The following is a 17,101-nucleotide window of genomic DNA, read 5'->3' on the forward strand; positions in this document are numbered from 1 at the left end:
GTCAGAGATAACGTCACTAGGAGACACACGGAGGAACGCTGTCAGAGATAACGTCACTAGGAGACACACGGAGGAACGCTGTCAGAGATAACGTCACTAGGAGACACACGGAGGAACGCTGTCAGAGATAACGTCACTAGGAGACACACGGAGGAACGCTGTCAGAGATAACGTCACTAGGAGACACACGGAGGAACGCCGTCAGAGATAACGTCACTAGGAGACACACGGAGGAACGCTGTCAGAGATAACGTCACTAGGAGACACACGGAGGAACGCCGTCAGAGATAACGTCACTAGGAGACGGAGGAACGCTGTCAGAGATAACGTCACTAGGAGACACACGGAGGAACGCTGTCAGAGATAACGTCACTAGGAGACACACGGAGGAACGCTGTCAGAGATAACGTCACTAGGAGACACACGGAGGAACGCTGTCAGAGATAACGTCACTAGGAGACACACGGAGGAACGCTGTCAGAGATAACGTCACTAGGAGACACACGGAGGAACGCTGTCAGAGATAACGTCACTAGGAGACACACGGAGGAACGCTGTCAGAGATAACGTCACTAGGAGACACACGGAGGAACGCCGTCAGAGATAACGTCACTAGGAGACACACGGAGGAACGCTGTCAGAGATAACGTCACTAGGAGACACACGGAGGAACGCTGTCAGAGATAACGTCACTAGGAGACACACGGAGGAACGCTGTCAGAGATAACGTCACTAGGAGACACACGGAGGAACGCTGTCAGAGATAACGTCACTAGGAGACACACGGAGGAACGCTGTCAGAGATAACGTCACTAGGAGACACACGGAGGAACGCTGTCAGAGATAACGTCACTAGGAGACACACGGAGAACGCTGTCAGAGATAACGTCACTAGGAGACACACGGAGGAACGCTGTCAGAGATAACGTCACTAGGAGACACACGGAGGAACGCTGTCAGAGATAACGTCACTAGGAGACACACGGAGGAACGCTGTCAGAGATAACGTCACTAGGAGACACACGGAGGAACGCTGTCAGAGATAACGTCACTAGGAGACACACGGAGGAACGCTGTCAGAGATAACGTCACTAGGAGACACACGGAGGAACGCTGTCAGAGATAACGTCACTAGGAGACACACGGAGGAACGCCGTCAGAGATAACGTCACTAGAGACACACGGAGGAACGCTGTCAGAGATAACGTCACTAGGAGACGGAGGAACGCTGTCAGAGATAACGTCACTAGGAGACACACGGAGGAACGCTGTTCAGAGATAACGTTACTAGGAGACACACGGAGGAACGCCGTCAGAGATAACGTCACTAGGAAACGGTTTTACAAAGCTTTGTTTAAAAGACGCTTTAGGGAAAGATTGCAGAGTTGTAACGAGAAAAAGAGGGGATTTATTTTGAACTAAAGCCCCTAAAGTAACATCTTCACTTCCCTTCTTCTGCAGCGTTGAGTCTTGGAACGGACGGAGAGATCCCCAACCAATCACAGATGTGATGAGTCGAGAACTCAAATCTTCATTCTCCTCATCTCTCACTTACTCCCCTCTTTTACTCCTCCTCTCACTTGTCATCCTCTCTCACTCCTCCTCTCTCTCACTCCTCTCACTTCTCCTTCTCTCTCACTCCTCCTCTCTCACTCCTCCTCTCACTCACTCCTCCTCCTCTCTCTCACTCCTCCTCTCTCTCACTCCTCCTCTCTCTCACTCCTCCTCCTCCTCTCACTCCTCTCTCACTCCTCTCTCACTCCTCACCCAGCGTGGGTCCTGGCTCTCACTCCTCTCTCTCACTCCTCTCACTCCTCACCCAGGGTGGGTCCTGGCTCTCTCTCTCTCACTCCTCACCCAGCGTGGGTCCTGGCTCTCTCACTCCTCTCTCACTCCTCTCTCTCCTCACCCAGCGTGGGTCCTGGCTCTCTCACTCCTCTCTCACTCCTCTCTCTCCTCACCCAGCGTGGGTCCTGGCTCTCTCACTCCTCTCTCACTCCTCTCACTCCTCACCCAGCGTGGGTCCTGGCTCTCACTCCTCTCTCTCTCACTCCTCTCTCTCCTCACCCAGCGTGGGTCCTGGCTCTCACTCCTCTCTCTCTCTCACTCCTCACCCAGCGTGGGTCCTGGCTCTCACTCCTCTCTCTCTCTCACTCCTCACCCAGCGTGGGTCCTGGCTCTCTCTCCTCTCTCTCACTCCTCACCCAGCGTGGGTCCTGGCTCTCACTCCTCTCTCTCTCTCTCACTCCTCACCCAGCGTGGGTCCTGGCTCTCACTCCTCTCTCTCACTCCTCACCCAGCGTGGGTCCTGGCTCTCCTCTCTCTCTCACTCCTCTCACTCCTCACCCAGCGTGGGTCCTGGCTCTCACTCCTCTCTCTCACTCCTCTCACTCCTCACCCAGCGTGGGTCCTGGCTCTCACTCCTCTCTCTCTCACTCCTCTCACTCCTCACCCAGCGTGGGTCCTGGCTCTCTCACTCCTCTCTCACTCCTCACCCAGCGTGGGTCCTGGCTCTCTCACTCCTCTCTCACTCCTCACCCAGCGTGGGTCCTGGCTCTCCAAAGGGTGCGGGTGCGTTGTAGTCCAGGCCGGCTCGCTCCATCACCCTCCTCACCAGGCTGAAGCCGTTGCTATGGACACCGGAGGAGGCCACGCCCAGCAGCACGTCGCCGGGGGCGATGTCGGCGAGGCGGGGCAGCAGCGCCGCGCGCTCCACCGCGCCCACGCAGAACCCCGCCAGGTCGTACTCCCCCGGGGGGTAGGAGCCCGGCATCTCCGCCGTCTCACCCCCTGGGGGGGGGGGGGGGGGGGGGGGGGAGAGGGAGAGACAGAGAGAGAGAGAGAGAGAGAGAGAGAGAGAGAGAGAGAGAGAGAGAGAGACAGAGAGAGAGAGACAGACAGAGAGAGAGAGACAGGGAGAGAGAGAGAGAGACAGAGAGAGAGACAGGGAGAGAGAGAGAGAGACAGGGAGAGAGAGAGAGAGACAGAGAGAGAGAGAGAGAGAGAGAGACAGAGAGAGAGAGAGACAGAGAGAGAGAGAGAGACAGAGAGAGAGAGAGAGAGAGAGAGAGAGACAGAGAGAGCGACAGAGAGAGAGAGAGAGGGGGGGGAGAGAGACGGAGACAGAGAGATTATTAATTCATTTCATTAATTATTAAATAAAGGTACAGCTAAATGGGTGCATGAATAAAAGCGCCTCCACGTGGAGTTCATGTTGTAAACATTCTTTAATTTCCTTAGTCTGAAGACGATCTTTATTCACTTTTAATCCACTGATCCGCCTCCAGAAAAAAAGCGGCCCCTCTCTGATTGGTCCTCCACTCACCCAGCAGAGCGCACCCGGCCAAGCGGCAGGCGGCGGCCACGCCCCCGATGACGGCCGAGGCCACGCCCACGTCCAGCCGTCCGCAGGAGAAGTAGTCGAGGAAGAAGAGCGGCTCCGCCCCCTGGGCCAGGACGTCGTTGACGCACATGGCCACCAGGTCCTGGCCCAGCCCGCCGTGACGCCCCACCGCCTGGGCCACCTGCAAGGACCAGTCGCCACGGTGACACACCGCCAGAGGGCCCCCCCGCAGGAGGCCAGTCGCCACGGTGACACACCGCCAGAGGGCCCCCCCCGCAGGAGCCAGTCGCCACGGTGACACACCGCCAGAGGGCCCCCCCCCCGCAGGACGTCACGGTGACACACCGCCAGAGGGCCCCCCCCCCGCAGGACGTCACGGTGACACACGGCCAGAGGGCCCCCCCCCCGCAGGACGTCACGGTGACACACCGCCAGAGGGCCCCCCCCTGCCCCCCCCCCCGCAGGACGTCACGGTGACACACCGCCAGAGGGCCCCCCCTGCCCCCCCCCCCGCAGGACGCCACGGTGACACACCGCCAGAGGGCCCCCCCTGCCCCCCCCCGACCGGCAGGACCAGTCGCCACGGTGACACACCGCCAGAGGGCCCCCCCACAGGAGGGCAGTCGTCACGGTGACACACCGTCAGAGGGCCCCCCCCCGCAGGAGGGCAGTCGTCACGGTGACACACCGTCAGAGGGCCCCCCCCCCCACAGGAGGGCAGTCGTCACGGTGACACACCGTCAGAGGGCCCCCCCCCCCCCACAGGAGGGCAGTCGTCACGATGACACACCGTCAGAGGGCCCCCCCCTCTCGCCCCCCCCCCCCCCCCGCAGGAGGGGCCAGAGAGGACCAATACATTTCTTTCTGCTTCCGATACGTTTTTGCGGGAGCCAATCACCGAGCTGGCTTCTCCCCCTGGCGCGCTATTGGCTGGTTTAACACGATGACGACAGGGAGGCGACGGCGAGCAGCCAATGGCGTACAGTCAGTTTAACCCTCGCGGTCACGGTGAGGTCACCACCAGTTTTGTACGGGCTAGTGACTCACAATGTCATGACCTTCTTTAAACCAGATGAATAAATACACCCATACCTTCAAAGCACATTACTCTAGCAATACAAAATAAAGAAATATTTATCATATATGTGGTCATATATGTATATATATATGTGGTTTTTATTCATAAAAAGCTCTGACGGTGGAGGACCACTGCTCTACAAAGGGCCCGTGGGGGTCCTGGTCGTCTCTCAGTGAATGGGACCACTGCTCTACAAAGGGCCCCGTGGGGGTCCTGGTCGTCGCTCAGTGAATGGGACCACTGCTCTACAAAGGGCCCGTGGGGGACCTGGTCGTCGCTCAGTGAACAGAGCTCAGAGACCTAAAGGTCAGCTCACCTTGAGCTTGGTGCCCACGCCGTCCGTCCCGGACACCAGGACGGGGTCCAGGAAGCCGGCCGCCTTCAGGTCGAACACGCCCGCGAAGCCGCCCAGCTCAGCGCTGCAGCCTGGTCCACACAGGGAGGAGGTCCGTTAAGACTACTCTCTGAAGTAGTGCATCCTTTCCAAGTTACAATTTCTTCTTTGAAAATACATATTCATACTTTTTAATATATTTTTAATCCTTTTTAATCCTTTAAGACTCTTACACGCTGACCGGAAACAGAAAGAGGGTGAGGACCGGAGTCGCAGACAAGGGTTTTCTTTTGGCTCGGTTCTAGCCCGACTGTTGAGACGGAGAACCGAAGAGACTACAACCAAACGTAGACAGCCCCGTTTCTGGTCTCCGTCTCAATGGGATTTACAAAATGCCAAAATAAAACACGACAGAAACTGTATTTCACTACGATACTTGATTTGGAACATCAACAAACACCACTGACCACTCGGTGAGGACACTTCTGAAAACAAACGTTAGGGTTGTTTTACAGGTTTGTGAATGCCTGTAGCCAGCCATTCTGAAGCAGGCAGGGCGATTCTAAATGAGCCAAATAGAGACAGGACCAACAGTCAACAGGTCGGTGTCAACCTCTATTTCATCCTCGACAAACCAGGAAGGGGCTCAATGTTCAAAATACCGGAATTGTCCTTTAAGCAGGCTTAAACTGAGACCTAAGCAGGCTTAAGAAGTGTGTCAGGTAATGTGTTACCAGCGCGGGCGGTGGCTTTAGCCAGAGGTTTGATCATTTCCACCAATCTGTTCCCAGCAGCAATGTCCACGCCGCTGTCCTTGTAGGTCAGCCCCCTGCCGGGTGGAGACAGGACATAACAATCACTTACATTCATTAAACAGACGCTTTTATCCAAAGAAACTTACAATAAGTACATTTGTCAGAAGAAAGAGGAACAACAATATATCTCTGTCGGTACAGTGAGGATGTTCATAGAAACAAGTGCCAAGCACTAACCATCACTAGGTTAACCCATTCCAACAAAGATAGCTAGGATAAGACGCTACATGATGCTAAGTACTATTTTTAAGTGGCAGGACATACAAACAGACAATAAGTGCGTAAGAGTTCCTGAATTTCCCCTAGGGATAAATAATGTTTATATCTATCTATCTAAGAGGGCTGTTTTTCCAGTTTGCATCCAGGACACACAGGTCCACATCTTGAGTCCCCAGGTAACTACTCAAAGGTACTTTTTATAGACTACAGCTCTGCTTTTAATACGATTTTAACCAGAAAACTTTTCTACACACTCCTAAACATGGGTGTCCAGTACTCCTACTGCAGAGAACACAAGTAGTCTAAATCAAGTACAAGTTTTCAGAGGTCAAGTACATCAGCACTGGCGCCCCCAGCGGTGTGTATTATCACCACTTTCATATTCTCTGTACGAACGATTGCATATCACACACAGAATCAGTGAAGAGGTTTACATTTGCTGATGACACAACTCTGATAGGACTGATTTCTAGGGATGATGACGGTGCCTGCAGAAATGAGGTCCTTTCTCAAACCGAATGGTGTAACCACCACAACCTCAATGTCTCAAAAACTAAGCAGCTTGTGGTTGACTTGGGAAGGAGACCCAGTACATCAACGGGGCGGTGGTGGAACACGTAGTCAGTTTCAAGTTTCTGGGCACAATAATCTGCCATAACTGCCACTATTTTAAAAAGCCCACCAGAGGCTTTTTTCCTCCGCCAATTGAAGGTTTGCGGTGGCCTGCAAGGGGATGCTGCAGTTCTACCGAGCCACCAATGAGAGCGACCTTACGTTCTCAGTCTGCTACGGTCTGTCTGCTCTACTGTCCAGCAGAGGATGCACTAGACAGGATTGTCCACATGGCCTCCAAAATCATTGGCTGCAGACTCCCCCCATCTCTCCGAGGCCCGTATCCATAGCAGAGGACAATCCTTCAGGATACATCTCACCCTGCTAACACTCTTCACTTCACTGCCATCAGGTAGAAGGTTGAGGGCCATGAAAACAAAAACCTCCCACTTCCTCAACAGCACATACTGCAGAACCATTACAATTATTAACAAGTCTACATCCCTGCACCAGTATACCAGGAAGGTAGACTCTAGTGGCTCTGTACGACATGCACATTTATTTATTATACTGTTTTTATATACCGTCGGTTTTCTTAAAGGCTACTTTATATCCGTACTATGAATTTATTTATTGGACTCTGCGGATTTGCACATCACTTGCACTAATAAGCACCTGTCACTTTAACCAGACATCTGACACTTAGTCTGGTCTGACAACCAGGTTTAAATAAGCTATATGTCCTATGCTGAGCGGTTTCCTTTTTTATCTGCTTTATCTGTTGTATCAAGTGGGATCCCTGGCAGGATTCTGCATGGATGAACCAGAATCGGAATTATGTTCTATGTCCTGTTTTGTGGGTCTTGTTATGTACTGTCATGAGCACACTGAAACAAATCCCTAGTAACTTGTTGTATGGCAATAAAGTATTGAATGTTGAATCGTTAGGAGTAAGAAGGGGTGGTGGGGGTTAGGAGGGAGGCTGTGCAGAGTCCAGGTGAACTCTTCAGTCAGTCTTGAGTCTCTGGTCCAGAGTCCAGGTGAACTCTTCAGTCAGTCTTGAGTCTCTGGTCCAGAGTCCAGGTGAACTCTTCAGTCAGTCTTGAGTCTCTGGTCCAGAGTCCAGGTGAACTCAACTGCAGAACTACTCCTGAACTACTCCTGACAGGCGGGAGCTCCTTCCACCATCCCTCTCCTTATTGGTCAGTCCTCGGTCATCATATCACATCTCTCTCCTTATTGGTCACTTCTCCATCAGAGAGACACAGAGGAAGACAACACAGAGCCCTATCTCTCTGCTTATTGGTCAATCATCTATCAGAGAGAAACGACGGATCAGCATTTCAAACCTCTTCAGTCTGTCTCTATTGATCTCTATTGATCTCTATTGATCTCTTTTGAACTCCAACACAGCAAGACTGCAACTTTAAGTTGAATTCATATCTATTCAATCCACCATTGATGTATTGTTTAGACAAACAAGACAACATGGATGTTAGTGAAGAGGTTTATTAACAACGTTTTAGACAAAAAAACAAAAAACTAAAACCTGACTGACGGATCAGAACAGAAAACAATGAAGTGCAGGTTTGATGCCAAACTATTCCTAGTCACATCTTTTGTAAAGAGCCCCATTACCCTCCAGGTTTGAGCCCCATTACCCTCCAGGTTTGAGCCCCATTACCCTCCAGGTTTGAGCCCCATTACCCTCCAGGTTTGAGCGTGCCGTTACAAGCAGTTGAGTGACATGAAGTGGGCGTGTCCGCCTAGAGGTACGCTGGACAGATGAGTCCACCAGCCTACCCAGTGGACCATCTGTCCATCCTACGTCTAGGTGGACACGCCCACTTGTGATGTCACTAAAACACAGGAAAAGGCCTCGTAGCGGCTAACCACGCTAACCTGGAGGTCAAAGGTCGCTGAAGACGGGTGACCCTAACGGCGTCCCGAGCAGCGCCCGCTAACAAACGCCTCACGTTGTTCGTGGCCGACTCGCTCCCTGTTTCCGATGCGGTCACACACACCTGCGCTGTCCGAGGTAGGCGACGGCGCGGTGCCCGATGTCGCGGCGGTACACCGCGCCCGGGAACTCCACCGCCGCCACGCCCTGATTGGCCGCCTGCAGCGCCGCCTCCAGGGACGACCGCACGGCCGTGACGGTGAGGACACGCCCCCCGCTGGAGGCCACGCCCCCCGCCTCCAGGGCGGTGCCGGCGTGGAACACACACACGTCCAGAGCCTCCACCCGGGACAGCCCTGCACACACACACACACACACACACACACACACACACACACACACACACACACACACACACACACACGTGTATTGTAAATTATTTTAAAAAAATAATTAACTTAACAAAACCCAATCTTCAAATTAAAAAATGAAAGGATCATTTAACAAATTTAAAATTTTGTCTATTTTACAAATACTGGCTTTTAAAATATTGAAATGAAACTTAAAATCACGAATGTCAAACGCAGGACGCACCGTGACCGTTCTGAACGTTAAAGTCGGACAAAAAATGAGTTTACAAATTCTAATCATCCACAACCGATGCCTTATATGGTCATCAAACTGCTGGCTACACTCATCATCCCCATGACGACGGCCGCTGACCGTACCCGTGATCCGGACGCCCTTCTGGTACGGCCCCGGGTAGCCGCCGCTGGCCATCACCACGGTGACGGCAGAGCTGTCCTGCTGCCAGCGGGGGGGGTTGGAGGCCAGGGTCCCGCCCAGCGTGTGGCGCAGCACCTCGTACAGGTCGCTCTGCAGCAGGGGCAGCAGGACCTGGACACACAACAACACATGTTCACTATCGAGGGGCAGCAGGACCTGGTCACACAACAACACAACATGTTCACTATCGAGGGGCAGCAGGACCTGGACACACAACAACACAACATGTTCACTATCGAGGGGCAGCAGGACCTGGACACACAACAACACAACATGTTCACTATCGAGGGGCAGCAGGACCTGGACACACAACAACACAACATGTTCACTATCGAGGGGCAGCAGGACCTGGACACACAACAACACAACATGTTCACTATCGAGGGGCAGCAGGACCTGGACACACAACAACACAACATGTTCACTATCGAGGGGCAGCAGGACCTGGACACACAACAACACAACATGTTCACTATCGAGGGGCAGCAGGACCTGGACACACAACAACACAACATGTTCACTATCGAGGGGCAGCAGGACCTGGACACACAACAACACAACATGTTCACTATCGAGGGGCAGCAGGACCTGGACACACAACAACACAACATGTTCACTATCGAGGGGCAGCAGGACCTGGACACACAACAACACAACATGTTCACTATCGAGGGGCAGCAGGACCTGGACACACAACAACACAACATGTTCACTATCGAGGGGCAGCAGGACCTGGACACACAACAACACAACATGTTCACTATCGAGGGGCAGCAGGACCTGGACACACAACAACACAACATGTTCACTATCGAGGGGCAGCAGGACCTGGACACACAACAACACAACATGTTCACTATCGAGGGGCAGCAGGACCTGGACACACAACAACACAACATGTTCACTATCGAGGGGCAGCAGGACCTGGACACACAACAACACAACATGTTCACTATCGAGGGGCAGCAGGACCTGGACACACAACAACACAACATGTTCACTATCGAGGGGCAGCAGGACCTGGACACACAACAACACAACATGTTCACTATCGAGGGGCAGCAGGACCTGGACACACAACAACACAACATGTTCACTATCACACACAACACAACACGTTCACTATCACACACAACATGTTCACTATCACACAACACAACATGTTCACTATCACACAACACAACATGTTCACTATCACACAACATGTTCACTATAACACAACATGTTCACTATCACACAACACAACATGTTCACTATCACACAACACAACATGTTCACTATCACACAACACAACATGTTCACTATCACACACAACAACATGTTCACTATCACACACAACACAACATGTTCACTATCACACAACACAACATGTTCACTATCACACACAACATGTTCACTATCACACAACATGTTCACTATCGATCAGAGACCACTGACTCTAGCAGCTGGCTTTGTTACACAAACACGGTTCCATACTTACATCTACAATATTTGAGTGTTTTTCATTGTGTCGACATTGGAGTATTGATCAATGAAGAACAGTGGAAGGTCGTATTAAGTGTTAAACACAAGTGTTATTGATATCGATCAATATGATGAAGTTATATTGTGATGTCTTTCAGCCATATCGCCCAGGCCTATCGCCCAGACATTTACATGGACGAAAAAATGTCTGCAGAATTTTTTGGGGAAATGACAACAATGATTCAAAGGGATGGATAAATATTTAAGAAACTAATCAAGGAATATCACAGGAGGGAGTGTACTGAATATGAGCACGGCTGTGATTGGGTCGTAGGCCGAGTGCCCAAGAGAATCACAGCACGACCTGCAGTTAACAATAGTAAGCAACAACAGATTAGGATTGGTTTGTTCATTAACGATTCATTTGGCTCGCCAGCACAAATAGATCCGCAACTGGACTGGGACTGGACTGGTGCCAAGCAACACATAAACACACTAGCTTGCTCCTTGTATTGGTCTACACGTTATGGTCCCCTGGTCCTCTTCTGACCACCATCGTAATTCAACTCAAACGTCTGGAAACATGTTCATCTTTGTTGTGCAAAGTTACAATCTAAGCGACATAAAGACCTTTAATAACATTAACGGTTATGAGATCACCTGTAAAGCGGAGTGATACATGTACAGTTAAAAGTCCCAGTGCTGTTATACTCTGTATCAGCACTCATGGAAAGCCTCTAGTCCAATCAAATGACTTGGTCGGAACTAACTGTTGTATATTGAGCGTATACACACAGCTATGACGCCCGTTCAGTTTACAGAGTTCAGTATCACTCCGCGCCTAACTCTAACTGTTGTTTATTTATATATAAAAGCGATAGCGTAGTTCACTGAAGCCTAAAAACATGTTGATTGCTGGAGAGGGTGGAAATGTTGTAAAGCAATAGGCACACGGTGAGTGAACTCCACAGTAGGCTAAATTGCCGGCGACCGAGCTACCGTCTCTAGCCTTCTCTCTGAAGGACGCTACAGTGTGTTGCATAGCAACCGCCGTGCACTTTGCAGGCAGCCAGGAGGGACTACTTTTTTGTATTCGTTAAAAAAAAAATGCTTTTCCGACTTTCTCGCTTTTTCAAAATTGAGGGTGTCTATGACTTTCATTTCGCCATACTTACGTAACCGTTTTACAAAAGCAATAGATCACTTCAGTCAGTGATATACGGTCATTATACCACAGTGAAGGGGGTCGCCGCCCCTCCGCTGCGCGTCGGGACGGACAACGCCCCTTAACTGTGGTATAATGAGAACATACCACAGCCGGTCGTGATCTATTGCTTAAATATTCCACGTCTCTTCCCAACGTTGTGGAACGCTCCGTTCACTTCCATGGGCCTTCCCGACTTCCGGTGGTGAATTATTTTTCAATAATGACCGTTGCTAAGCACATTATGACCGCTGTCAAGGAAAGTGGATTTTTTCACGTCTCTCGTATCACTCCACAAGCAGTCCGGTAACTCATCAACCCCAGCGTGCTCGGTTGCTAAGCGACGTAGACGTCTTTGGCGGACTGTTTCTCTGCTGATCAACACTAGGAACGGTGATTGTAGACAGACACAGCGTGTGAAGTTATTTCTTTGTTTTGGTAAGTAGCCGCGTGATAAGCGGGATAATGTACAGAACGTCACCGGTCATTATCTGAACTAAGCCCCTCCGCTCCACGTCGGTGTCCGGTTCGCCCTGTCGGGGCTTATTCCCCGATAATGACCGGCGTTCTGTACATTACCTCACACACACACACACACACACACACACACACACACACACACACACACACACACACACACACACACACACACACACACACACACACACACACACACACACACCTGACACTCCGGGTCTCCAAAGCGGCAGTTGAACTCCAGCACCCTCAGGCCATCCTTTGTGAGCATGAGGCCGGCATAGAGCACGCCTGTCAATCAAACGGCAGCGGGATCAACCAACGAAGAAGAAGAAGACACAAGATCAACCAACGAAGAAGAAGAAGACACAAGATCAACCAACGAAGAAGACACAAGATCAACCAACGAAGAAGAAGAAGACACAAGATCAACCAACGAAGAAGAAGAAGACACAAGATCAACCAACGAAGAAGAAGAAGACACAAGATCAACCAACGAAGAAGAAGAAGACACAAGATCAACCAACGAAGAAGACACAAGATCAACCAACGAAGAAGAAGAAGACACAAGATCAACCAACGAAGAAGAAGAAGACACAAGATCAACCAACGAAGAAGAAGAAGACACAAGATCAACCAACGAAGAAGAAGAAGACACAAGATCAACCAACGAAGAAGAAGAAGACACAAGATCAACCAACGAAGAAGAAGACACAAGATCAACCAACGAAGAAGAAGAAGACACAAGATCAACCAACGAAGAAGAAGAAGACACAAGATCAACCAACGAAGAAGAAGACACAAGATCAACCAACGAAGAAGAAGACAAGATCAACCAACGAAGAAGAAGACAAGATCAACCAACGAAGAAGAAGAAGACACAAGATCAACCAACGAAGAAGACACAAGATCAACCAACGAAGAAGAAGACACAAGATCAACCAACGAAGAAGAAGGAGACAAGATCAACCAACGAAGAAGAAGAAGACACAAGATCAACCAACGAAGAAGACACAAGATCAACCAACGAAGAAGAAGAAGACACAAGATCAACCAACGAAGAAGAAGAAGACACAAGATCAACCAACGAAGAAGAAGAAGACACAAGATCAACCAACGAAGAAGAAGACGACACAAGATCAACCAACGAAGAAGAAGAAGACACAAGATCAACCAACGAAGAAGAAGAAGACACAAGATCAACCAACGAAGAAGAAGAAGACACAAGATCAACCAACGAAGAAGAAGAAGACACAAGATCAACCAACGAAGAAGAAGAAGACACAAGATCAACCAACGAAGAAGAAGAAGACACAAGATCAACCAACGAAGAAGAAGAAGACACAAGATCAACCAACGAAGAAGAAGAAGACACAAGATCAACCAACGAAGAAGAAGACACAAGATCAACCAACGAAGAAGAAGAAGACACAAGATCAACCAACGAAGAAGAAGAAGACACAAGATCAACCAACGAAGAAGAAGACACAAGATCAACCAACGAAGAAGAAGACACAAGATCAACCAACGAAGAAGAAGAAGACACAAGATCAACCAACGAAGAAGAAGAAGACACAAGATCAACCAACGAAGAAGAAGAAGACACAAGATCAACCAACGAAGAAGAAGAAGACACAAGATCAACCAACGAAGAAGAAGACACAAGATCAACCAACGAAGAAGAAGAAGACACAAGATCAACCAACGAAGAAGAAGACACAAGATCAACCAACGAAGAAGAAGAAGACACAAGATCAACCAACGAAGAAGAAGCAGACACAAGATCAACCAACGAAGAAGAAGAAGACACAAGATCAACCAACGAAGAAGAAGAAGACACAAGATCAACCAACGAAGAAGAAGAAGACACAAGATCAACCAACGAAGAAGAAGAAGACACAAGATCAACCAACGAAGAAGAAGAAGACACAAGATCAACCAACGAAGAAGAAGAAGACACAAGATCAACCAACGAAGAAGAAGAAGACACAAGATCAACCAACGAAGAAGAAGAAGACACAAGATCAACCAACGAAGAAGAAGAAGACACAAGATCAACCAACGAAGAAGAAGAAGACACAAGATCAACCAACGAAGAAGAAGAAGACACAAGATCAACCAACGAAGAAGAAGAAGACACAAGATCAACCAACGAAGAAGAAGAAGACACAAGATCAACCAACGAAGAAGAAGAAGACACAAGATCAACCAACGAAGAAGAAGAAGACACAAGATCAACCAACGAAGAAGAAGAAGACACAAGATCAACCAACGAAGAAGAAGAAGACACAAGATCAACCAACGAAGAAGAAGACACAAGATCAACCAACGAAGAAGAAGAAGACACAAGATCAACCAACGAAGAAGAAGAAGACACAAGATCAACCAACGAAGAAGAAGACACAAGATCAACCAACGAAGAAGAAGACAAGATCAACCAACGAAGAAGAAGAAGACACAAGATCAACCAACGAAGAAGAAGAAGACACAAGATCAACCAACGAAGAAGAAGAAGACACAAGATCAACCAACGAAGAAGAAGAAGACACAAGATCAACCAACGAAGAAGAAGAAGACACAAGATCAACCAACGAAGAAGAAGACACAAGATCAACCAACGAAGAAGAAGAAGACACAAGATCAACCAACGAAGAAGAAGACACAAGATCAACCAACGAAGAAGAAGAAGACACAAGATCAACCAACGAAGAAGAAGAAGACACAAGATCAACCAACGAAGAAGAAGACAAGATCAACCAACGAAGAAGAAGAAGACACAAGATCAACCAACGAAGAAGAAGACACAAGATCAACCAACGAAGAAGAAGAAGACACAAGATCAACCAACGAAGAAGAAGAAGACACAAGATCAACCAACGAAGAAGAAGACACAAGATCAACCAACGAAGAAGAAGCAGACACAAGATCAACCAACGAAGAAGAAGCAGACACAAGATCAATCATTTTCATATACAACGTTGCTCATTATGTTCTGACATAAAGTCTTAAAGGGAGGTAAACCTTTGTGAACGGGGTTTGAACCCTTAAAGGGTCTAGTGTAGAGCTGCTCTGCGTTGAGGACCTACCGACGTACGGAGCTCCCTCAGCCCTCATGCCGTCGACGGTCTTCTGCAGCACCGTCACCTTGATGTCCTCCAGCAGCTCCTGGCTGACCTGGGCCCAGCAGAGGAGCACAGGTGATCAATAAGCCTCATGGCCTATTTTAGAATCAATTACGCTAAAAAAGTGAGCCTAAATATTATACAATTTAATGCAGATGCATAACGATGGTCAATGGACTCCACACAGAATAGCCACTGTTTGATTCAATAGATATTCATATCATATATATATCATATTAATCACGGTAATTACTGTATAACCTATTTTAGAATTCTTTTGGCTAAAAAAAGGTAACCTAGATTTTTTTAAAGTAAATAACGCTGACTCCAGAGAGACCGGCTACTGTTGGATTCAATAGATGCATTATATTAATAACAGTATTACCGTAGTAGTCTATATTATTATATATTCATTATATAGCCCACTTCAAAACTTCACCAACATCATATCATGTATTTTTTACAATACATGTGACCAATAAAACTTTGAACTTGAACTTGAACTTGAACTATCAATTCTATATAAAATCAAATACAAGATGTCTGAAAAATAAGTAAAACAATTTCCGATCAACTTTTTCATAACATGTTTATGCTCCTGATCCTCGTTTACACATTTGCAGCCCTAGCCTGGACACCTGTGGCCCCTGGTCTACAGTAGCTGGGGCCCCTGGTCTACAGTACCTGGGGCCCCTGGTGTACAGTACCTGGGGCCCCTGGTCTACAGTACCTGGGGCCCCTGGTGTACAGTAACTGGGGCCCCTGGTCTACAGTACCTGGGGCCCCTGGTGTACAGTATCTGGGGCCCCTGGTCTACAGTACCTGGGGCCCCTGGTGTACAGTACCTGGGGCCCCTGGTGTTCAGTACCTGGGGCCCCTGGTGTACAGTACCAGGGGCCACTGGTGTACAGTACCTGGGGCCCCTGGTGTACAGTACCTGGGGCCCCTGGTGTTCAGTACCTGGGGCCCCTGGTGTACAGTAGCTGGGGCCCCTGGTCTACAGTAGCTGGGGCCCCTGGTGTACAGTACCTGTGGCGTGGGGCAGTAGGCCCCCATGCCCCCGGTGTTGGGGCCCAGGTCTCCGTCGTGGAGCCTCTTGTGGTCCTGAGCCGGCGGCATGGGGGCCACGGTGGAACCATCGCTGAAGCACAGACACTGAGGAGAGAGACAGACACTGTGAGGAGAGACAGGCACTGTGAGGAGAGAGACAGACACTGAGGAGAGAGACAGACACTGAGGAGAGAGACAGACACTGTGAGGAGAGACAGGCACTGTGAGGAGAGAGACAGACACTGAGGAGAGAGACAGACACTGAGGAGAGAGACAGACACTGTGAGGAGAGACAGGCACTGTGAGGAGAGAGACAGACACTGAGGAGAGAGACAGACACTGAGGAGAGAGACAGACACTGTGAGGAGAGACAGGCACTGTGAGGAGAGAGACAGACACTGTGAGGAGAGACAGACACTGTGAGGAGAGAGACAGGCACTGTGAGGAGAGAGACAGACACTGAGGAGAGAGACAGACACTGTGAGGAGAGACAGGCACTGTGAGGAGAGAGACAGGCACTGAGGAGAGAGACAGACACTGTGAGGAGAGAGACAGACACTGTGAGGAGAGAGACAGACACTGTGAGGAGAGACAGGCACTGTGAGGAGAGAGACAGACACTGAGGAGAGAGACAGACACTGTGAGGAGAGAGACAGACACTGTGAGGAGAGACAGGCACTGAGGAGAGAGACAGACACTGAGGAGAGAGACAGACACTGTGAGGAGAGAGACAGACACTGAGGAGAGAGACAGACAC

The 17,101-nt window shown here is 49.6% G+C and overlaps 1 protein-coding gene across 1 annotated transcript; it reads right to left on the bottom strand.

Moving 5' to 3' along the window:
• Positions 1 to 1,091: 1,091 nt before the first annotated feature.
• gart (phosphoribosylglycinamide formyltransferase) lies at positions 1,092 to 16,443 on the bottom strand (the record flags this gene model as incomplete). Its single annotated transcript, XM_084491006.1, has 10 exons — positions 16,324 to 16,443; positions 15,259 to 15,346; positions 12,378 to 12,463; positions 8,970 to 9,138; positions 8,366 to 8,597; positions 5,490 to 5,584; positions 4,738 to 4,847; positions 3,326 to 3,524; positions 2,539 to 2,790; positions 1,092 to 1,171 (listed from the first exon to the last, which is right to left on the bottom strand). The coding sequence occupies exons 1-10, from the start codon at positions 16,411 to 16,413 to the stop codon at positions 1,092 to 1,094; spliced, it is 1,401 nt and encodes a 466-aa protein (XP_084347132.1). The 5' UTR covers positions 16,414 to 16,443.
• Positions 16,444 to 17,101: the final 658 nt, after the last annotated feature.

Source organism: Micromesistius poutassou (genome assembly GCF_964030765.1).
Source record: "Micromesistius poutassou genome assembly, contig: SCAFFOLD_965, whole genome shotgun sequence".
Classification (NCBI taxonomy): Eukaryota; Metazoa; Chordata; class Actinopteri; order Gadiformes; family Gadidae; genus Micromesistius; species Micromesistius poutassou.